Genomic DNA, 24,734 nt, shown 5'->3' with positions numbered 1-24,734 from the left:
TGTTCAACATTCCGTCCTTCATTTGGTTTTTTTGCATTTATCACCTGGGGTTTAAACTAGTGCCACAACGTTCTTACTCCTAAGCCTATATTTGCCATGGTCCTATCCCTATCTCTGTAAGACGCTTGTTCTGGGCTGGAACACTCCTCTTGCCTAGAGTGTGAAAAGGGCACCCAGCAGATAACTTTAATATATGGATATAGTTCAGGCAATACAGCTCCACTCTGGAATTTCGTGTCCCCATCCCTCACAGTGGATATTGGTCTTCAGGAATAAAAAATAGAACTTCATCTGAACATAAAACACATAGTCCAGTACACATAATAGTTATTACATTTATTGACATTCAAGGGTATGTACCTTTTAGTTATTTTGATTATCAGGATCTGGTATAGCTAATTTTAAGTTAGAGACTTGGAAAGTATGTGGCTAGTTCATGCAGCGTGTTTTGGTATGTAGAACACTTAGTTTTTCCCATGTCCAGTGTAACTTGTCAGTCAGTCATGCTTTTCTCTTTGCAGTCTGGTAATTCTAGCCCTACGTTTGTAAATTCAAGGTGAGAGTGGAGTCTTGTTTAAGCTATAGGATGCTAAACACAACAAGACTGAATGGACTATCCATAATAGAGAATCGGGGCTCTGCTGGTTGCACTACTGCACACAGGACCAATTCGAAATCCCTATAAATTGTAAGCAATAGACATTTTATTACACTGCTTGATGTAGTTACTTTTGGTCCTAAAATGTTACATAGGAGAACTCTTTAAGAGAGTTCACTGCTACATGATGGCTACTGCCCAGCAGGCACCTTACCAAGAGCCTAACATTTAGTTCACAGTTTCATAATAAAACATAACATCAGGCAATGTCCATTTGGCTCCTGGTGTGGCAAAGCTTTCCAAATACCTACTTGAAAAGGGTAGTAAGTTACTATGATTTTAGGATGTTTCTGATTTCTAGTGCCTTAGTCTGTAGAAAATGACTATTCTCTGTAATTAGCAACAGTATAGTGACATGCGTGCTAGCATAGCTTGTCACACAGTGTTACACAGAAGATATAGGTTAAATATAAGCTCACTGCAAACATGAACTGCCACAAACAAGCAGGCTGAAAATTTAGCAGCTGTGGAAAAAAATCCTTGTTCCAGGAATTATACTGCTTCATGGCTTCAAGATGCCTGCTGACTCACAAAAATTGCACCTCAGAGCAACATGAAATAGAAGACTCCCTGGCCACTAGAAAATAGTGCCCAGCCAATGACAAGCTTTGGAGTGATAAAGAGAAATACGTTTCAAATAGTTAAATGCACATGTTCAAGAGTTGAAGCACATTAGGCTTGATATTGTGAATCACACCTGAGCAGGCACACTTCCACTAACATTTATCCTTCTTTCAGCCAATTTGTTTACAGGCTGTAAAAATGTATGATATATACTTTTAAGTAAAAAATGATGTATCTGGACATCAATATGTATCAGTCAGTGAATCTATCATGAGGCAGTATCTGGATACACTAGTTTACTGCTGTTGTTCACAGAGCATTGGTAATAGCAGAGGAATTCAAAAGTCAGGATTAGTGAGTGCAGTGATTACAAAGAAAAGGCAGTCACACAGATGAATAAGGGATAGCTGGGATGGCCATTGGATGCTCTTGAAGGGCTTAGTGCACATTACCTAATACACAAGATTCTTACTGCATATAGCACGTTATCTATGTGAGGCAGTTCAGGCAGTGGTTGGAATCCTCAGCCAATGAGTGCAGCGCGGGTGCAGTCTTTTCAGTAAGGTTTTGTGGTGTGTTATGTAAAATACAAATGGTTCATTCATATAAGTATGCCAGACCTTTAGCAGTCTACTAAACTGCATTAGTTCTCTGGATGCTTATTTCCTTTTATGAAGGGTGGGAAAAATAATGACTCGGAGTTAAAGATGTTCTGTTCATCTAAGAATGTGTGGAGTTGTCTTTTGACTACTGTTGAGACTGAGAAAGGTCCCCTGCTTGGCTCTAGGGAAAGTGTGCCGAAATCATGAAATCATAATAGCAAGCTGCAGCTTTTTTGACCCCTGCCTCAGCACACACAACCGTCATGTTGTACTTTTGTGAAACGGATTGAGACCTAGAGCACAGCTCTTTCATCTATAGGTCGCACTTTGTGTGCCCTTTTTACTGAGCACAACTACCATCAGCTTACTGGGTCGAGGTGGGCTGACAGTCATGGCAGTGATACTTTTTATAGTGGCAAGGCAGGTCTCTTTTTTTCACCTGCCCATGTCATAGAAAGTCACTTACTGGCTTCTCCCACAATTTCTTTTTAAAGTGGTCTGTCAGTACCCTGCAACCATTTCCTTTGCCCACCAATATAGTACATGCATGTCGCATGTATGTGTACTGGTTAGTGAGTCTAGAGATTCCCTCTTTGACATAGGTGGCTACATTCAGATGGTGCATAAGATGGCGGCTTGGAGAAGCACACCCAACAGCAGATGCAAATTGCAGGGCTCGCCCCAGGACATTTTAGAGATCCTTTGTAATGATTCAGACTGAGACGTGTTAAGGAGAGGAGAGAGAGGGCCTCCTTTGAAGCTAGAGAGTTTCCTACTGCCCATATCATAGCTCGTTCTCAGGACGGGCTACTCCTGCAGGTTAACCATACTTAAGTAGTGATGCTTCCCTTGCTTTTAGGCTGTTGTTTTGGGTTTCTTCTGTGTACAGACTCACGCCTCCATCCCACCTTCCTCCTCACACCTAGGGACAAAGACTGTGGCTGAATCAGTGTGAGAGGAATAAGCAGAAGGACAGAACTGCTCAGAACTGGTTTCAGACTTTAGTTACTGATCTACACAACTCCTGTCTGCCATTTTAGTATAAACTTGGGGAGAGTCTTCCAGCCAGTGTGCCTAAAGTTGTCTACAGGATTCCAGTGCCTCTACAGAAGTGGCAGAAAAACTATTTGGTTGGGGTCTAAACCTCCAAGTCCCCTTGCTGCCAAATTCCCTTGTCAGGCTCAGGACCCGAATCATGGGATCTTTGCGTTCTATTGCTGGAAAATACTTTCTGAACTCTGCTTTGAGGAACCAAGCTGACTTATTGCTCAGGAGGGACATTGGATGTGCCCTTGCATGAGGAAGCTACTTCTCAGAAGTGGAGATGGGGACAAGCTGAAGACATCTGCTACGCACCAGGAAGGCATATGCACTGCTTTGCAAATGTGAAGCCTGGAAGTTGCTGAGAAGCTACTGCAGGGTGACCACAAGTTTGTACCCCCACATTAACGAAGGGCTGAAGTTCTCAGAGAACTCCAGCCCAAGTTCACCCTACAAGATCTGAGCCTTGCAAATCCATGAGACATTTGTAAAAATCAGACTGCATTCCACAGTCTTAAGTAAGAACCAAGTCAAAGTGCTGAAGGAGATCCACATTAACAGAGAGGCTAGCGCCAGGAGCCAAGTACTTCAAAGGTGTGGGCTCCTACTTGATTGGGTGGCACGTTGTGTGTTGGAGCTGGAGAAAGATTCATAAGCTGCAAGATTCACTGAAGATCAAGCACTGCAACCCCACAGTCCGTAACCTCTTCAACTGGTTCTGCCTTTACTCATCTGCAGCTGCGCATTAAACACCTAAAGAACATCAGCTAGTCTGGCCATTGTGTGGTCCATGCCTTCTAAATGCCTGGGGCCTGACCGATGACAGCCCAAATGGAGTGTGGTCTCCCTGAGGCGTTCTACCTACGCAGGCACACTCTGCACCACAAACATTACATCAACGAAAGGTACTGTGCACTACAAGGGAGGTCCTGTGGCATGTCAAGGGTTACTGGACTAAGATGATCTCAATCGGTGTCGTTTATCACTGATGTCTTGGGACTGAACCATAGTTTTCAACCTAAAACTAAGCACCAAGTACAGACACTAAGGAGTGCATAGATCTTGTAAGTGGCCTGTGAATAAGGAAGGAAGGAGTTTGGGGGAAATGCAATGGCGATCCCGGACACAAATAATACTGGATGCAGCCCTGAGGGGACAGTCTGTGTGTAGCATCCTCCCTCCTCTTTCCCAGAACGAGCCTTTACTCGTTGGCTAGGCTCAAGGAACTAATGGTAGTTTGGAAACCACTTGTGGTCAACGGGATTGATGCATCTGAGAGACACCCGGTCCCACTGAAAGTGGACTGTGAGGACAGGAAACATGTCTTCTCACGATGTGATGCTGCCTGCTCAATTCTGCATAATCTCTTGGGGGTGGGGGTGGGGGAGGGGCAATTGCTTTAGGAGGGAAAACCACCCTGCCTGATGACTCTGGCCTCAATGTTTGGAGTGCCATCCCATGGAAGTTGTGTTGGTTGTCTCTCTTGGGCGAGGGTAACCTGATTGTTAGCGGTTTACATTGCCCTTATTCGTCCATGCTGTATATCACTGTTAATCTCTCCCTTTCCCCACTAGGCTGCTTTAAGCTCTTGAGTGTGAAGTCTGAGATACTGCTTTTGAATTTTCACTGTGCTGGTTATTTTTGTGATTACTATACTTGAGGTGGAAAGGAGATGCACTCTGTGGCATATACATGTTTTCTGCTTTTTATACTGATAAAGTAGAATTATAATAAATACAAATGAGTTTAAGAATAAGTGGATGAAGACGCTGTGACAAAAATGCTCATTTGACCAGAGATGTACAGTATGTGAAAGCATAGAGCCTGTTTGCAGGTTCTGCAATGTGTAGCCTGGTGTCTATCGTACAGTCCACGTTGTGCTAGGGAGGGAAGAGATCAGCAAAGCACAGTTCAAAGTCTGCAGAGCACAGCACAGTATGCTGTACCTGTGAATATTACGTGGGTTGGGGGGTGAGAGATAAAGTGGTTTGGCTATGCATTGAGCAATTATAAAGACGCAGTACGTGATAGAGGGTATGAACATGGATAAGAGTTTTCAGAGCATTGTCCATTATTCAAGGTGTGTAGGGCATGTCTAAGGGTGTGCAATATTGTTGAGGGAATGCAGAGTTGGTTGATGAAGTGGTCATTGTGTCAGATGGTATTGAGAGTGTGAGTGAGGATAGGTTATGGTGGTTCAGATTGTGCAAATGTAACGTACTGCATTAAATATGATTGCAGTCTTACCTGAGAATAAATTACTTAGTAGCAATTTCCTTTTGAAACCAGTGTACAATTGTTCAGCGTTATAAGACTTTTGACTACAAAATGAATTGAAAGTATTACTCTGTTTTAATTTAGCTAATTAAGCTGTCAAAATCAGTGATTTTCCCTTACTGAGAATAGTCTAGAGTTCTGTTCACTGTCATTAGAGACCCCTGTTTGAACCTGTCTTTTTTTAATTCTTTTTCCAGAGCCATTCCCCTTGGCTTCATAGTTCCAAACCGGGGTTGGAAAAAGTGAGTGCAATTGTATGGGAAGGCAATGACTGTAAGAAAGCGGATATGTCGGTCCTTGAAATCAGTGGAATGATAATGAACAGAGTAAGTTGGCCTGTGCTAGGAGCTTCTCGATTTGCATTTAATCTCTTGAATCAAAATGTTTTTTATAAATGAGCCTTCTTTAATTTTTTAATTTACAGACTAATTTATGATGCTGAATGTCTTTTTGTAGTCCTTAAGAAATTGTTTTGCTTTTTGTGCTATATGAAAACTTACCCATCATGGGGTTTTTTTGTTGCATCATTAGTAGAGCTTTATTGGGAGGATACACATTGCTACTTATTTTCCTAACATGGCCTGCATCGTATTTCAATTCCTGAAATTCTCTGCTTCGAATTTGAATATTACATGGTCGTCTAACATTATTTAGTGTCTTAAAATTACTCACACTTTCCTACAGTGATTTGTAGACGTATTCATTCTGCATCAGGATAAATGAAACATGTAGTAGATTATTAGATGTGATCTGCAAAGCAGTTCCATCTCAAACATTGTTTTACAGACAATTTACAAATAATATAATAACCTCAAGGGACACAAGCCTGAATAGAAAGTCATTATGTGTCATTGATACATAACAGAAGACAGCTTTGCCCTCACCAAACCACTATGGACATAATAATTTAAATATTATTTTTATGAAGTGGAGCGCCTATTTTAAACCACCCCGCTCCATAGACCTGATAGACTTTTAGCTATACAACTGATTTATTGGTATTTTACTAGTGAAGAGAACTGTTAGGCACAGTACTGCCCTGCAGGGTCCTTCCCTCCGCCACGATCCATTAACAAAACATAAAACTTTCAGTAGTGGAATGACTCTGGTGAATAAGTTTAAATAAAACCTATTAAAGAAAATTACTACTTTAAAAGGGAATAGATTTTTATAATGGTGTCTTCATAACTCAAAGTAGATGAACATTTGTTGAATTTCATGTTTCATTTCATGTATTACTTTTCTTTCCCCTTCTAGGTGAACAGCTATACACCCGGAATCGGATATCAGATTTTTGGAAACGTGATCACCTGTATTTTAGGTTTAACTCCATTTGTCTTCAGGTTATCTGAATCTAAAGACTTTGAACAACTAAGTACACTCCCTGCTACAGAAATCTACTTTATTGCACTGGGTTCAAGCTCTGACAATCTGGTCATTTCCATGGTCCTGATTAGTTTTGTGGTCCGTATATCCCTTGTATGGGTTTTCTTTTTTCTGCTTTGTGTCGCAGAACGAACGTACAAACAGGTCAGTGGCATAGCCGGCTATACAATACTTTTAATTATACATTATACGATATTTATCCTATGCATTTTTGATAACATATACTTTATGTGAATTTTCATATTTTTGGACTGGAGGTATTCTAGAAGTTACAAACATCCCCAGTGTTGTATAGTTCATCACCCTCCATCCACTCATGCACATGGCCTCCTTTCTTTAGCTCGGGTGTGATGTAATTACTTTGTAGTTGTATTAAAGAGATATTGAATCTCTTTCCCACAATCTCAAAACACTTACATTTGGAGCTCCAGTTGCCTTCATTGTATTGCTCCATATTTGCAAAGTCCACAGTCGGAGTCCCAAAAAAAAGCAAGTTAAAGCATTTTGAAAACTTGGTTACATTATGGGCAGTTTATTTTACTCAAGGATATTTTAATTATCTTGATACTCCAAGGGAAAGTATTTCATGACACTGTTTCTAATTCAGATCATTTTGCCTGTCATTCATTTTCTATGGTATTACTCCTCATTTTGTGATCTGAACCATTGAGGTGATAGTGGAAGCAGGCCTACTTCCTCCTATTCACACGTCTTCTAATTCTAAAGCTTGACAATATATTGATTAGATAGCACATTATTGTATGTTATGACCTAGACCCACTCAAGCGTCCAACCAGTTGCTCAGATGTACATTCTCTGCTTAATCTTTTTTAGAGATTACTTTTTGCCAAATTGTTTGGTCACCTGACATCAGCTCGACGAGCCAGAAAATCCGAGGTTCCTCATTTCCGTCTGAAGAAAGTACAAAATATCAAAATGTGGCTTTCTCTACGGTCGTATCTGAAGGTAAAGTGTTTTACACTACTGTATTGAATAATATAAGAAAAACTTCTGCTTTGAATTTACCACATTAAAAATCAGGTGAAACTTTTAAACCCTCTTTTTCTGTCTTATGTGTTGGTCACCAGCTGCAGTTGTGCATGCAAAATGCAGAATAACTGTCTTTTGTGCTCCTGAGAAATTCCCTCAGCCTAAACATAATTAACTGTTCTTTAATGGTGTTCTTTTCAGTTCAATTAGGTTTTATAAACCTTTTCATAAAAATGTCCCATTATTACTCTCGCACTAGCTAGTTCACGCTAGCCCCACCAGCTAATATGCAACTTCTGATGGTTCCTCATAACCGCTCCAGTTCCTATGAAACAGTAATTTGGTTTCATTTCTGCCCAATCATGTCTGGATTGGAAATGGTGTTAGCGTTTGGAGTGGACTGAAAACTGGAAAGTAAAAGGAAGGGGGGAAAAATTAAGCAGTCATTTCGATAGGGCAGAAGTTCTGGTGTGGCCCAGATTTCGTCTCCAGAAAATTAATTGGTCCGCCTTGTGTTTCTTAAGGAGGGTGTTGATTTCGGCGTGCTTCCATCTTTCCGGGAATGTCGCTGTTTCGAAGGAGATGTTGATGTCCTTCCGTAGTTGGGGTGCGATGGTTGTGTCTGCTTTGTTGAATATGTGGTGTAGGCAGGGGTCCGATGGTGATCCTGAGTGGATGGAGTTCATGGCCTTGTGCGTCTCGTCGTTGACGTTGGACCAGAAGGTCAGGTGGTTGGTTCTGGTGATGTTCGAGGGGGTGTTGGAGTCTGGCACTGTCGGGGTGGTAGAGGTGTTGAAGCTGTCGCGGATGTCAGCTATCTTGCGGTGGAAGAAGGTGGCCAGTGAGTCGAACAGATCTTGTGAAGGCGGGATGTCGTTGGTGTTGGCGCTGGGGTTGGAGAGTTCATTCACTGTGTTGAATAGCTCTTTGCTGTCGTGTACGTTGTTGTCCAGTGGGGCTCTGAAGGAGGATCTCTTGGCTGTTCTTATGAGGTGGTAATGTCTGCGGATACATTGAGCATCATTGAGTATCACTGGTTAGAAACTAGAGAGTAAAACATTGTTTCTGGTATTGTGAAGAAGAGAATTTAGGCAATCAAAACCTTATAAATCCTAGCATTATGTCTATGCCCATATTTCACAGTAGTCCAGAGAGACCTTATTAAGATGAGAGAAGAGACATTCTAAGCTCAGAGGAAGACAGAACCTTTAAACAGGCTTTTGCATAAGAGTAGCTTTATGGGTTGCAGATAGCACCAAAGCCACTAACCCATCCAAGGGACAATGAAGGTAACTAGGTGGAGCTAGAAACAAAAATCCTTTTACTAGTATATTTTCCTCATTTGTTAACATGTTCTTCTCTACAGCTATCCTAATGCCAGGAACTTTTATATTTCTGACGATACTTCAAAACATAAAAAAAGATGACAGACACTCGTTAAAGAGAGAGGAGATAGCCTCACCAACCCAATGAGGGAACAGGTAATCCAACCAGTCACCCGCCCTAAAACATTCACCTATGTACCAGAAAATAATTTCAGTTAGCAAGGTAATAAAACTTTGACACCTTCTAGTGGTGTCAGTTAATGGACTTAGAAGCTCCGGAATACCCAAATACCACAAGAAAACCCCTGTGACAGAGAGGGAGGGAATTCATACAGCTGGATTTAAATAGTAACCATGATTCTGTTTACCCTGCCTTCCACTATCGTCAGAGGAACCCTCCAAGGAGTCGAATTTTCAAATATCTTTTGTGATAGGGCTGTTATAAACACCTCAGCATGTTTATCTCCAAGCTCCACAGTAAGAGGGAGACTAATCTTAATTGCTGAACAATGGCTATGATGGTGAGATTGCAAAATGGTTGAAATGTATATAGAAACGGGCAACACTAGGCATTGTAAAAGTCTGACCAGCTCAAAAGCAACCCAAAAAGAAAGAACAAAATGTTTTTTGTTGTCCAGTCATACGCACCTTGCAGCAGAAAGTCGGGGAGTTGTAAACTATTGAGACTTCACTGAACATGTATTCTTCCAAACTCTGTAAATGATGAAAATGTCATGGAACTTCAGGACAGAAGAAGCTTCATTGTCACACATATGGACAGGCGTGACTTGGGGAATCCAGTGAACCTCTGTGAAGTCAGGTTCTGTCCTGCTTGAGCAACTAGTTTAGGCCCTCTGTGTTAATTAAGGGGAATTAGGAGAGGCACCTACAGTGGATTGCATCATTGGGGGCTATGACAATGTGGCCTCTTACGAACATTGGTGATCAACAGTGAACTAAGCGAGCAGCCTCAACGTTTAACATAATCGTGCAACTGCCACAGGTTCAAGTGAGCGTTGTGGTATATGTCACCTAGTGAAGTGGCCCATTGGTTAGAATAACTCGTCTAACCTCTCTGCCGTAACTTTAGCTCTTCAGGTTCATTCACTTCTTTTTCCATGTGTGCTGTTCTCTCAATGCATGTTATATTATGCAGTTTACAAATGTTACTGTTTTCATTCCTCTTGTTATTTTCCAGTTCATCATTGGTGATTGTCTTTTCTATAACCTGTTTGAAGTACCCTGGTTGACAAGCTCGTCAACAAGCCAGACTTAGTAAACTTTGGAGGTGGCGCAAGTTTAATAAGACTGACATATCCCAAAATAAATAAAGTAATCTGTAAGGTTTAAGCCAGCACACCCTTAGGAAGGAAAGAATTTGTTTTCTTTGTTTTAGAAATCCTAATCTCCTTATGGTTACCGCCTTTCCATCTTTTTTTAATATATATATATATATATATATATATATATATTCATCTGTGCCACGTCTGTAGAAGGCAGATGTTGGTCACTGATCTGCCCAAGGTGTGCCTTTGGTGCCTGGACTTAGGACATGGCTCGACATTGTGTGATAGGTGCACCCTCAGGTAACCAAAGGTGATTTAAAGTGTCACTTAAAAAAAAGTTGTTGCCTTTGCATAGATCCCACTACAAGTTGCAGACCTGGTCTCCGTCACACAACCGTTCCTGCAACTGTTTCACTTCTCACTCCAAGTCCTCTTGTTAGTCCAACTCTAAATGCAAGCATTATAAAGAGAAACAGGACATGACCCTTACTGCTACTGTGGCTCCAAAGAGAAGGATAGCCATTTCATTCTATTGAGATTACTGGCCAGATCTTTCAGTTAATCCTGACGTGCCCTAATTTTTCCGGTCCATTGTGGACCCTGCAGCAGACCAAGTGCTTCAAAAAAGCCATGCTGCAAATTTACAGTGCTCATTGCACCATCAGGATTCAAGCAAGCCGGGCCGACGACGCCTGAAATGGCAGAAACCGGTCCCCGGAAGCTTGTTTCCTTCCCAGTACAAGAATTGGCTTGGTAGTTTGGTTTGCCCTGTTCCCATCATGCACTGGGACAGGAACAGACTAATTTGCATATAGCCAAGTTCTGAGCTGGGATGGTGCAGTGAGCTAAAAAACGGTGATGGATCAAGCCCTGATCTTTGGACTGGGTAAGAGTGGTCTGCTTAATTCAGGCACTCTGTTCATCACCACCCCCTTTTCTGACGCAAATTTACAGTGCACATTAGTCTTCCTCTAATGCATCTTGCGGCCCCATAGAACCACAGGGGCCTCCAGCTGGGTTACCGCTGGCAGGGTCACTTCCCTGCGGTGTTTGTCTTCTTTGGACCTGTTACTGGCATTGTACAGGCTTGGAGCCCAGCCTCGAGATCCACTCCTGTGGCGGTGAATGATCTGGTGCTGACATTTGATATTTTCGGTCAGTCCTTTAGTTAATGAATTAGGTATAGAGGACGTATTGCATAGTCAAATCTTTATTATTTTTTTTTATATAAAGTATACATTGTGACTAACATTTTTTGCCATGGATCAAATTTTTGTGAACGGTAGCAGTATTGATGGGCCTGTTATCAAAGTTTATTATTTTGCTTTGAGAGCTGGGGCTGGCAGAATGTAGTATATGATATTCCCCTTGAGGAAAAGTTCTGAAAAAAGAAGCGATCCAGGTAATGTTATCTTTCCTGCATCTCTTTATAATGGATTGAGTTAATGATTGAATGATTTAACTGTTTACTTAATTACAGACGTGTTACAGTTCATGCCCTCGATGTCTCTTCCAGCTGTTCAAAACTGATATTGCCCTGTCTTTTCCCCCACTAAATCAAGGTCTTGTTCTCCTATCTCTATTCAGTCCCCTTGCTATTGTCACTGTCAGCCTCTATAATAATAGCCTCATTCTCTTCCAGGGGATCCTTTTCAATAGTCATAAGCATTAGAATATTCCCGCCCATGCGCGGGACCCCGGAAACACTATATTATATGTGCCCCATATATATATATACTATATATATATATATATATATATATATATATATATATATATATATATATATATATATATATTCAATTCAAATTGACTTTTATTTCGGATGTATTGCAATCCATAAAAGTACTCAACATTAAACAATTCATATTAAAAACATCACAATAATTACAAAGTCAATCTAGGTTACATACAACACATATGTTTCTTAAAAGAGTGCGTAGACAAAATCAGTACAAGAAAAAGTGCAAGTAGTGCCCACATACAGAAAAAGTGCATTGGGCTGCAGATGATTCACAATTACTCATCTAAACATTTTCTTAGTCTCATGGTTAGTTTTAAAAATTCTAGCACCTGGAGGACACTATCAGAGTGCAGCAGCTGTAAGTACATAAGGGCGGGTCTAATTTGATTAAAATTTAATTTCTTTAAAAGAGTAACAAGATACCGCCTACGGGGATATTCATAAAATGTACATAAAAATATAAAATGCAGCATATCCTGTGGAGACTTCCCGTCGCAGCCACAGGGAGCTGCAGGTTTCTTAAAAATGTCCGACTTGGGTCTAATTAAAAGATGATGAAAGATGTTAAACCTGAACCGGGTCAGCAGAAATTTCTCATGGGAGGTAAAGGAGCATGTTAGGTACATTTCCATAGAATCACAAGTTCTCAGCATGATATACTTTCTAACATTGGGTTTCGCAAGCTCAACTTCATCTCTTAGGGCATTACAATCCAAGAAGAAAGCTCTCTTAATTGCTGCAACATCACCCTTAACTATATCCCTCGGGTTATCAAACAAGTTCAGGCGGCCAAGTTTCAGAAATTGGGACTTCAAATATTTAAGCCAAGGTACACACATTGCATGATCGAGTGATACAAGATCTTCCACTATCTCGTGGGTTAAAGGAATTTCATCACTTAAACATAATTTTACCCAGCATAACAGTGGTTTCAATCCAACAATGTCAGATAGATGCGGGCAACCAAGTTCTTCATGTACAGCTAAATTCGGTGTGCTACCTGGGACACATAACAGACGCTTTAAGAAATTATTTTCAACTATTTGTAGTTGTTCGCCATTTACGTAGCCCCATATCTCGCTTCCGTATACTGCGGTGGCTATGGATTTAGTGTTGTATAATTTCATCATAGCCACATTTGGCTTTTTCCCCAATTTAGAGGCAAAGTTGAAGATGGAGGTATTTACTCTAGTCATTTCCCCCTTCTTCTTGGCCAAATGTGGGGCCCAACTAAGCTTCGTATCAAATAAAACACCCAAATATGAGAACGTCTGGGTGATGGGGATCAGAACATCATTCAGTTTAAAATTGAACTTCTTTTTAGGTTGACGGCCAACATGCATTATGTAAGATTTAGAATTGTTGACCATAAGGTCCCTGTCAGACATAAAATTATTAAAAGCATTAAAAAGTGCCTGGAGACCTAATTCTGTTAGTGAAATTAAAACCGCATCGTCGGCATATAAAAGTAAAGGAATACCCCTCGCACCAGCTCTAGGACAATCTGATTTTTCCTCTTGTAGTTCAGCCTCTAAATCATTTATATAAAAATTAAAAAGAAAAGGGGCCAGGATACACCCCTGACGTACTCCTTTATTAATGCTAAAACTTCCTGTGGTTTCCCCAGTCGATGAGAACCTCACGTTGGCTCTTGTGTCATTATGCAGATCCGCCAGGAACTCCACGATCCCCCTATCAATACCTTTATCCTTCATGGTCTGCCACAGCCTCCCTCTGTTAACACAGTCGAAGGCTGAGGACAGATCCATGAAGGCAAGGTGAATTACTCCTTTCTGTACGACAGTATATTTATTCAGAATAAGAAACAGGTTGAGACACTGAGTTATGGTAGAGCGCCCTTCACAAAAGCCATATTGAGAAATCGACATGGTGTTATTTTCATTCGACCAGCTTGTTAGGCGTTGAAGTGTAACTCTCCCCATAATCTTAACCATTGAATCAATTAGGGATATTGGTCGGTAACAAAGAGCACTTCCCCTATCTCCCTTCTTGAAAACAGGAACTATAGTTGACAGTCCCCACGTTCCCGGACAACCCACTATGGCCGCAGCATTAAATACAGCAACCAGAATGGGAGCCCAGAAAACTGGATCAGATTTGTAAAGATCCGGTGGTATTCCGTCAGGACCTGGCGCTTTATTTGCAGTGAGACCCATTATGGCAGCCAAGACCTCACTTTTATCAAAATAATGGTGCTGTCCCTATCATAGGGGGCAGCAGCCATGGTTCCAGAACCCTCAGAATAGTACAGACTTTTAAAATGACTTTCCCATTCCTCTTTGGTTATGCAACAGACAAGTCCATCTCCAGGGTCCTCGGTCAAAAAAGGTTTTTTAACCAGGGCCCAGAATTTGGTGCTGCTATTCAGGGTAGAGGGATCAAGCAGTTCCTCCCAGGCCTCTTTCCTCAGAAACTCCTTACGGGCAACAGTAATAGCCTTATATTCCTTTCTACAGAGTTTTACGACCTCCCGATTCCTCGGGGAGGCTGACAGTGCAAGCCTTTGCGAGCAGCTATAGTGCAGTCGTGGCTAAACCATCTCGGGCCTATATTAACCTGAATTTTATTAGGGACCGATAGAAACGCTGACACCTTCTCCGAAATATTTTGATAAGCCTCTAGAACCAGCCTAGGTTCACCCCCCCATTGGTACAGACTTTAATATCCTCTGCACACCCTTCAGAGATGTTCTTATAGAGGATATCCGCAGAGACCATAGACCATTTTAACCGCCTCCTCCCATCTGTTGTGCCCAATCTACCTTGATTGATGATCTTATTACCTTTTTTTTACCCAGGGACATTTTAAACAGATTGTTAGAGGGTTATGGTCGCTGAATTCGCTAGGAACAATGCAAAAAGAATCAAAAAAAGTTTGCATTGTCCGCGAGACAAGTATATGGTCTATAAAGGTACCCCTTCCATGTCCTTTAAAGGTAGGGGTATCAAAGCAATATAGCGGGTCCTTTAATGACATAGCCAGAGAGAGGTCATAGTCATTCAGTAGGTCATTGCACAATTCCCCCTCCTTAGTGTGCTCCATATGGAGACAGTCCGCACGTTCACAAGTCATTTCTGGTAAGCACTTGTGCAATGGGTCTATACAAGGATGCAGATTAAAGTCCCCCATAATCATGAGGTTATGGCCCACATTTTTCATAAAATTAGAGACAAAAGAATTTAATATATGAATGTGATTCCTGCCTGCACTATCATAGGCAGCATTGTAAAAGTTCACCAGGCCCACAAGGACATTACCTCCAGTTAGAGTTAAGCCCATTACACCTGTATGTTGTGCTTCAATTCTTCGTACTTCACAGGGTATTAGTATGGAAACAAAAATTACAAGACCCCCCTTGGGCCTACCCCGCAATGATGGCAAGGCTGGCACAAAGAAGGCCTTATACCCTTCTAAGAAGAGGTTACAGCCCAGCTCCCAGGTCTCTTGTAAACAAATAATCGAAAATTGCTTAATGTAAATCACCCAATTTGCATCAGACATTTTGGCCGCAAGACCAGCAATATTCCAAGAGACAGCAAGACATCCTGGCATTTTGCCCACCGGGTTATCTGAGTTTATAGATTCACCTGTAGTCCTAGTATCCTAAGCCGCAGGTGCCCCCCGCCAATCACACAGCTCAAGACCGGATAACACTTCATACCTGTTCTGTGTGTTTAAGTTCGACCCATATTGATAGTGTCCAGCACTGGGGCTCCTGTTATAAGTACCAATGGGTCCGCCTGACCCACAGGGATTAGTGATGTTATAACGGAATTGAGTCTCTTGCACAGGAGTATAAGGTTCAAGCCCACACCTGGTTAAACTCTGTTGTGGTATAGGTTTGCACAAATGCGCATAAAAGTAACCCAGGGGGCGTACACAGATACTGTTCATATCATATACCAGTGCAGAAGCTCTCAAAAGAACAGTTGCCACATGCTGGGGGTGTTTGAAATTTACAACTATACAATCCCCAGACCCAGTCTTTTTAGACGGCCCCACCCAGTTTACACGCCTTACTGTCATTATCTGGTCAGAATATGAGATGGGAAAACCACAGTTTTTGTTGAGCCATGACACGGTCTTATTTTTCAAAGAGGTTTGAGATTCATCAAAAGGAGATGCGGGATGGGTGCCACAGGGGGGCACATTAGTCAGTACTGCCACAAACGGGGCACAGTCTGGTGGTAAATTAAGATAGCGGTTGTACTTTGGGGGTCTGGGAGCTCTACTGCTTTGGGGGTTTATAGATGGTTGTTGCTGCGAGGCAGTTGCCACAGGGGTATCCGGTCGAATAGGTGTTTCAGACCCTGAGGCCACTGCAACAACAATATTCCCCCTCCCCTTATTTCGTGTATCATTAACTTCAGCAATTTCTCTCCCTTTCCCCCCAGAGTGTACATTTCCACTAGATGTTACAATCTTCTGTGACGATAACAGACCACCCAGCCTTGTCACTTCCTTGACTAGGTTATCTATCTTATTGGTTAATGGTTTAATAAGCTCCTCCATTTTTGCTGTTAAAGAAACTTGTAAGTTTTTTATAAATGAAGCAAGCAAATCAGGATTTAAATTTACACCATTACCATTCGTGCCCGTGAATACAAAAGGGGTTGTTATAGCAGGACTGATAATTGCCTTACCATCCTTTTTTTTTACTTAGAATTGTTATGTTTCCCATTCTCCCTTTGAGACAGAGTTCTATAAGTTCTCAGAGGCCTGGTTTCAGGTTGGGTCTCATTCAGCACACCAATATCTGAACTTGACAGCGCCCGTGAGTCAGGATGAACCTCCACATTCACTAAAATGGGCGCCGGAGGGTCAGTAGAGATGACATCACTCGTGTTGATTTCACAGTCTTGGGTCAGACTAATAGGGGAATTTTCAGATAGTGTTTCCCCTATCACAGTGCCTTCCCCAGAGATACACGTCTATCATTATTAATCTGATTTACTTTCCTAACCAGGAAATTGTCTAGAGTAGCAGGGCCCACCATCACTTTGTCAGTTCTGGGTTTAGACATTATGAGCAGTGATGATGTTAAACTTCCACACAAGTACCCTTAAGTCTAAACACTCACAAAAAAGCAAACGAAAATAACATAATAATAATGAGTAAAATGTCTTACATGCTCATAGCACGTTAGAGGTCCAGAAGAGGCAATATAAAGTTCCTGGCCCAGTCCAGTCTCCTCAGGCCTCTGAGGGCCACAGAGGGCCCGCCCTTTGCCCGGGCTTAGCCCCGGGCGCGACTCGCGTTGCGAGAGGTGTTCCCTGCTTTTCAGGCGCCTCCAGGCGCGAAAGTAGCGTCAGGGACGCGACTCGGCCGCGGGGGCACCTGGGGGTTGTAGTTCTGTGACCCCGGTGGATGAGATCAGCTATGCCGGTCAGCCGTTCCCCTCACGGCGCTGGACGATGCTGGATAAGCCGTTGCCCTCACGGCAGGTAAGTTCTGCACACAACGCCCCCCTGAGCGCTCGGCGCTCCCTGCTTTTCAGGGGCCTCCAGGCGCGAAGGTAGCGTCAGGGACGCGACTCGGCCGCCGGGGCACCTGGGGGTTGTAGTTCTGTGACCCCGGTGGAAGAGATCAGCTATGCCGGTCAGCCGTTCCCCTCACGGCGCTGGACGATGCTGGATAAGCCGTTGCCCTCACGGCAGGTAAGTTCTGCACACAACTGTATATAGCTGTATACCAAAAAACTGACACCGTGCCTTTAAGGCACCCATGACCCCCGGTATCCCATCATGCCTCAGGGGTGACAGTTAGGTCAGTTGTTCTTTCCGGCTCCTTCAGGAAGAATCCTGGTTACACAGCTCCACTAATTTCTGTTTTCTGACAGAAAATTACTTCTTTTTGAACAACTTTTTCTACTTACTTTGACATTTTACATCTAGTCAAGTAAGAAACTGTCTTTTTAAGTCAGTTTGGTGAGCATTTTCAGTTGAGAATGCCTTCACTTTTTGACAAATGTCCTTCTTGTGGCAACAAGAAGGCAAAATCAGACAACCACGACGTTTGTATCCTGTGTCTGCCTGAAGAACATGATCCAGGCACCTGTCCTCACTGCGAGCACCTGTCAGGAAGAACTCTCAAAGACAGGGAAAGAATTCCCATCTATGGCCTGGCTCACAGGTCATCCAGAGGAAGGTCTCCGGTGAAGAAGGGTTCCAAGAAGGCTAGAACATCTTCAAAAGAGAAGTCTTCCCACCCTTCAGCTTCAGCGTCAGGCTTGGCGCTGAGGAAAGAACCACCGATGGATCGTTTGCCTTCAAATCTACCGTCGACGGCGGGCTCGCCGTCAAAAAGAAGAACAGGTACGTCGACGACGTCAAAGGATCCAGCTCCGTCGTCGAAATACCCTCCGCCGCCGTCAACCGGGCAACGATCGGCGTCAAGGAAGGTAACTCCGCCGCCGTCAACCGGGCGACGGTCGGCGTCGAGATCCAAGGCCCCTCCGCCGTCGTCAACCTGGCGACGATCGGCGTCGAGAGAGGTCACTCCTCCGCCGTCGTCATCCAAACGATGACCGGCATCGAGAAGTGTGACCCCTCCGCTGTCGTCTAGGAAACGACGTTCGGCGTCGAGGACCAAGACACCTCTGCCGTCGACAGAAAAACATCGGTCGGCGTCGAGGAAGCAGTCTCCGTCGGCGTTTCGTCGACGCTCGGCGTCTAGAGTGACTAATACCCCTCCGCCGTCGTCGCACAGACATTTGACGTCGAGCCAGAGGGCTCCGTCGACGGCTGGTCATCGCCGTTCGACGTCGAGAGAGAAGGCTCCGTCGACGGCTGGTCATCGCCGTTCGACGTCGAGAGAGAGGGCTCGGTCGACAGCTGGTCATCACCGTTCGACGTCGAGAAACCATAGATCCTCGCATCGATCGCCGTCGAGGCATTCGAAGTCGAGATTGTTGGACCCGCCGACTCCCCAGAGGCGTTCGACGTCGATAGAAAAACATACGACGCCGGAACGCTCGACGTCGAGGCCTACAGAAAGGGCTCGATCGTCGTCAAGAAACTCTGTGATCATGGTAACGGAGTCAGCTTCTTGTCATTCTACTTCGCAGTCTTCTGGCTCCTCAACAACATCTTCAAGGTCCAGAAGTCCTGTCTCCAGGTCTCCTGTGCGTCAGCCAGATCCTTCGGCTGCGGAGGTCAGACTATCACCCAGATGGTACAAATCATTGGACCATTGGCGAGAGTCAGGGGCTACCAAACGGATGCAAGAGTACGTCAGTCCGCAGCACAGATCTCCTCTCCAGAGACTGGTAGATGAAGTGGACAGGCGTAGTCCTCCCAGGCGCCAAGCAGGCAAATCACCTGTGAGAAGACCAACCAGATCTCACTCTCCCAGAAGGGAAAATCCGGTGAGATCCCGATCTCCCAGAGAAGATCCTGTCAGATCTCGTTCACCAAGAAGACCGGATCCGGTCAGATCTCGCTCTCCTAGAAAGGAAGAGCATCCAAGAAGATCTCGTGAGAGGAGGCACGGTGCTCACCGTAGACATCGAAGAACTCCGTCTACTTCCTCTACTAGGTCTTCCAAGAGGGATTACTCTCCCACGTTGACGGATAATCCTACTTCCAGAGCCTCTCCAGTGGATGACATCGGCACTTATCTGGATGTCCTGCAAAGAGGAGCTCAGAAACTGAGCATTGAAATGTCTGTCCCCCAGGTTACTACGACAGTGATTTTTGAAACTTTGCACAAAAAATCTATCTCTCGTCCATTGCTGCCTTTAGTCCCGGGGATTATGGATCCGGTCAAGGACGTTTTCCTAACCCCAGCAGCCATCAGAGCGGTGCCAGCCCGCATACAGAAGAAATACAAGCCGGCTTCTTCTGACCCAGTTTTTGTAAAATCTGACCCTCCAGCAGACTCTGTGATAGTGGCAGCGGCGAGGAAGACGCATGCAGTTGCTGCTTCCTCTTCAGTCCCACCAGATAAGGACAGCAAATCTCAGGATTTGTGGGGTCGCAAAGTTTGCAATTCAGCTGCCTCCACGCTGAAGGTCTCCAGTGCGGCCGCACTGCTGGGTAGATACGACAGAGCCTTATGGGACTCCATGGAGAGGTTCAAGTCCAAACTGCCAAAGGAAGACCAGAAGGACTTCGAATAAACTGTGACAGAAGGATGTCTGGTGGCGAACCAGTTGATAAGCACAGCAGCGGACGGTGCAGTGCTTGCGGCACATTCCTACTCACATGGGGTTTGTGCCAGGAGGTCGGCTTGGTTGCGCCTCACAGGGCTGAAGCCGGATGCTCAGCATCGCATCCTTAATCTTCCTTTTTCGGGTTCCTCTCTCTTCGGGGAACATGCGGACGAAGAGATGACCCGTATGAAGACTGAACTGGATACGGTAAAAGAGGTGGGTTTGGAGAAGAAAAAGAATTCAAACGCCGCTTTAAGACCAACAGGGGGAGAGGGGCTCAACAGAGGGTTCAAACCCCTCAGTGGTCCCAGAATAAGAACCAAGGAAAATCCCAGTTCCGAGGCAAATCCAACAGAGGTAGAGGAGGTCACCAGCAGTCCTCTACCACCACGAGAGGAGGAAAGGCTTGATCAGTGGCTTCCTCTGGCGCCGTTGCCCACTCCAGTGGGAGGAAGTGCTTCACAACACCTGGCAGAGTGGGTCAGCATCACAGAAGATCAGTGGGTGCTGAATATACTGCGCAATGGATACAGGCTACGTTTCCGTGAAAAGCATTCCTCCAAAAACCTCTTGCCCTCACCAGCTGAGCTTCCTCCGCAGAGAAATGTCGGTCCTACTACACTACAAAAAAGAGCTATAGAGGAAGTTCCTCCCTCTCAAAGAGGAAAGGGAGTCTACTCAAGATACTTTCTTGTCCCCAAAAAAGATCAGGAGGACAAGTTCAGGCCTATGCTAGATCTGAGTCTCCTAAACAAAGTCATCGTCAGAGAAAAGTTCCGCATGTTAGCTCTTCACCAAATATGCCCACATCTTCAAGCCGGAGATTGGATGTGTTCGGTGGATCTGCAAGATGCATACTTTCACATTCCGATTGCTCTACAGCATCGCAAGTACTTGAGGTTTGTCGTAGGAAGCAAACACTACCAGTACAAGGTGCTACTCTTCGGACTCAAGTCCGTACCAGGAGTCTTCACCAAATGCATGGCAGTGGTGGCGGCTTTTCTTCACAAAAAGGGACTCTTAATTTACCCATACCTGGACGACTGGCTCCTAAAGGGCCCGTCTCCGGTTCAGGTGATGCACGATCTGCAACTTTGCCTACACCAATTGCACAGGCTCGGTCTCCATGTGAACCTGGAGAAGTCAGTCCAGCGGCCGACACAGTCCATCCACTACCTAGGCTCCGTTCTGGACACAAAATTGGGAAAAGCGTTTCCTTCGGAGGAGAGACTTACGTCCATGAGGCAGAAGTGCGGGATTTTATTGGAGTCTCGGCTTCCGACAGGTAGCCTCCCTGCTGGGTTCCATGGCGTCCTGCATTTTTCTCATCCCGAACGCCAGGCTGAGAATGCGCCCACTACAACAGGCTCTCGAAGACCAGTGGGACCAGGCGACAGGGCGTTGGGAAGATCGTATCACTCTTTCCCAAACAGCGAAGGATGCCATCAAATGGTGGACTCGGACAAGGAATGTGCTGGTGGGAGTACCTTTTCATCAGCCACTGCCCACCAAGTCTATAGTAACAGATGCCTCTCTACAAGGCTGGGGAGCGCACATGGGTCCCCTTCAGATTCAGGGTCAGTGGTCTGCACAGGAGCAGACGTACCACATAAACATGCTGGAGCTCAGAGCGGTGTTTCTAGCTCTCAAAGCTTTTCTTCCAGCGAACGCCTTTGCGTCCAGATTCCACTGGCCAGGGACGCAGGGGAACGCTCTCCTGATGGATTGGTCGGGAACTTTTGCCTACGCGTTTCCTCCCCTGCCTCCGATTCCGAAGGTAGTTTCCAAGCTCCTCAGGTCGGACATGGAAATGATCTTGATAGCTCCGGATTGGCCACGACAGTGGTGGTACCCGGACCTATTGCATCTGTCTGTGTTCCCACACAGACGACTTCCTTGCAAACCGGACCTGTTGAGCAAGATGAACGGGAGGATACTACATCCCAACCTCTCATCACAGAACCTGACAGCATGGCACCTGAGGTCCTCCAATATGGGCATTTGAATCTGCCTCCCGAATGTATGCACATTTTAAAGGAGGCTAAGACACCTTCCACGAGAGCGTCTTATGCGTTCAAGTGGAAAAGGTTCTACATATGGTGTAGGGATCATCACTTAGATCCGACTAAAGGGCAGGAGGAGGTAATCCTGCAATACCTCCTTTCCTTGGCAACTTCTGGTTTGAAATATGCTTCCATTAGAGTGCATTTGTCAGCCATAGTAGCGTACAGGAAATCACCAGATCAGATTTCTTTCTTTCAGGTTCCGTTGGTTAAGGACTTCCTCCAGGGGTTACAAAAAGTGTATCCCCTGTGCGAAATCCTTCTCCTCCTTGGGAATTGAACCTGGTTCTATCCAGGTTAATGTCACCTCCTTTCGAGCCCATCCACAAGGCCTCCTTGCAACATCTCTCTTGGAAGGCGGCTTTTTTGGTGGCGATTACCTCAGCGCGCTGAGTGAGCGAGATACAAGCGCTCTGTGCGAAGTAACCATATACTGTTTTCCACCACAATAGAGTAGTCCTGAGGGCTCATCCATCTTTCTTGCCTAAAGTGGTTTCTGATTTTCATTTAAATCGGTCCATTTCCCTCCCTTCGTTTTTTCCAAATCCTACGACCCCAGCCGAGCGGTCACTGCACTCCTTGGATCTTAAAAGAGTGCTCAAGTTCTATTTGGAAAAGACTAAAGGGATCAGGAAAACAGATCAACTGTTTGTGAACTATGGTTCAATGAGAACGGGCTTTCCAGCGGCTAAGAGGTCCATATCCAGATGGATTGTCTCTTCCATTAAATTGGCCTATCAGCTTGCAGGCAAGCCTTTATTGGTGTCACTCAAAGCGCATTCCACTAGAGGGAAAGCCGCTACAGTAGCTTTCTTACATGACATTCCAATGTCAGAAATATGCAAGGCTGCAACCTGGAAATCTGTTCATACCTTTACGAGGCATTACTGTCTCGAATCTGATTCCAGGGCTGATACTCAAGTAGGGCAAGCCTCCTTGAGAAATCTGTTTGGGTAGCCTATAGCCTGCTCAGGCTTGTTGATAAGATTACTGTCTTGTCATTCCTTTGCCCGCAAGGTTGAGGAGAGGCTCGCTAATCTATTTTAATGCTTATGACTATTGATGAGGATCCCCTGGAAGAGAAGGATTAGTTACTTACCTGTAATCCTAGTTCTCTTCCAGGGGTATCCTCATCAAAGTCATAAGCAACACTCCTGCCACCCCGGGCAAAGGATATTCTTTAATAAGGAGATATTGTTAACCTATTTTGTTACTGGGTTTGTTTCAGTCTCCGAAAAGAACAACTGGCCTAACTGTCACCCCTGAGGCATGATGGGATACCGGGGGTCATGGGTGCCTTAAAGGCACGGTGTCAGTTTTTTGGTATACAGCTACAGGTTAGCTTTTCAGTCTTTTTAGACTGTGTGTTTGCAATGCAGCCTGGGAGATTTTTATGCTTTCAGTGAGTTATAAGAATTTCTACTGCTGCCTAAGCATTAAAACAGTTTCTAAACAATCTTTGGTGTTGTTTCTCATGTTTCTAATGCATATTATTCATGTATGGTGGAAATTCTTCACAGCATATTTCAGCTCTGGTGTGATTTGGCTGCTATTGCATGTGTTTATATATAAATATGTATATATATGTGGGGCACATATAATATAGTGTTTCCGGGGTCCCGCGCATGGGCAGGAATATTCTAATGCTTATGACTTTGATGAGGATACCCCTGGAAGAGAACTAGGATTACAGGTAAGTAACTAATCCTTCTCCCTCTCTCCCCTTTCCACCCTCCATCTTCCCTTACACCCACACCTAAACACTCCCACACCCACACAAACATGTCCTTATTTCCTCTTCTCCCCTATTTTTCAGTCGGGTTGTCCAATCCTCAGGCATCCTCACAGCTTGTGTCCATTTGGTTTTATTGGTCATGAACCCCTGTAATCCCTACAGACCTGGATTTCGTTATTTCGAGCCTTTTTTGACCTTACTATATGCACACTCAAGGTTGTGCATCTTTGTAGATTACCTTTTTCTGTTTGCTAACAATGGTTAGAATGCAAAATTTGTGGAGCAGGTCGCCTAACACATGTATTGATTACGATCTTCTTTACTTTTAGCGGAGGGGCCCCCAGCGGTCTGTTGATGTGATAGTCTCATCAGCCTTCCTACTGACTATCTCGGTTGTATTCATCTGCTGCGCCCAGGTAAGTGTTCTAAGTGAATTAAACATAGTCACACACATGTGCATTACATTTTGAACATGATCTTGGTTCAATTAAACTACAATAGTTACTTCTTGTCTTTATAAACTACAGCTCTGGACTGCAGATAACATTTAGTGGTTCTCCTATTAACTAGTATTATTAGTTTTTTAATTGAAGTCCCCCTCAACCATGTTGATTCATGTATCCCTGACTGTTAAGAATATTTTTATGATTATGCAAGGCTCTCATATGGGCTGCGAAGCTCTAATCTGCGCACACTTCATATATGCAATTACAGGCTGTACACATTCACAGATTTCCCATACTTGGGGGTTGTCTTCATCTTCTCTATCTTGGGCTCTTAACTTTCCTGCAAGATGTTTGTCTAAATGGACATGATCTCTTTTCAATCTGACTTCAACTCTAGGAGGAAAGCCTGTTATCCTGTTTTTGGACATCTATAAACTTCAGTGT

At 44.2% G+C, this 24,734-nt stretch overlaps 1 protein-coding gene across 6 annotated transcripts in view; it reads left to right on the top strand.

Annotated features, from left to right (window-relative positions):
* PHTF2 (putative homeodomain transcription factor 2) overlaps positions 1–24,734 on the top strand; it is a 488,580-nt gene that overhangs the window by 361,612 nt on the left and 102,234 nt on the right. For all 6 annotated transcript variants that reach the window (XM_078679193.1, XM_078679174.1, XM_078679164.1 and 3 more), the window contains 4 exons: positions 5,340–5,468; positions 6,400–6,672; positions 7,363–7,494; positions 24,174–24,260. In XM_078679193.1, coding sequence (XP_078535319.1) covers positions 5,340–5,468; positions 6,400–6,672; positions 7,363–7,494; positions 24,174–24,260 — 621 coding nt within the window. The remainder of the gene's footprint in view (positions 1–5,339; positions 5,469–6,399; positions 6,673–7,362; positions 7,495–24,173; positions 24,261–24,734) is intronic.

This window comes from Lissotriton helveticus, chromosome 1_1, assembly GCF_964261635.1.
Source record: "Lissotriton helveticus chromosome 1_1, aLisHel1.1, whole genome shotgun sequence".
Classification (NCBI taxonomy): domain Eukaryota; kingdom Metazoa; phylum Chordata; class Amphibia; order Caudata; family Salamandridae; genus Lissotriton; species Lissotriton helveticus.
This window is presented reverse-complemented; position numbering and strand designations above follow the sequence as displayed.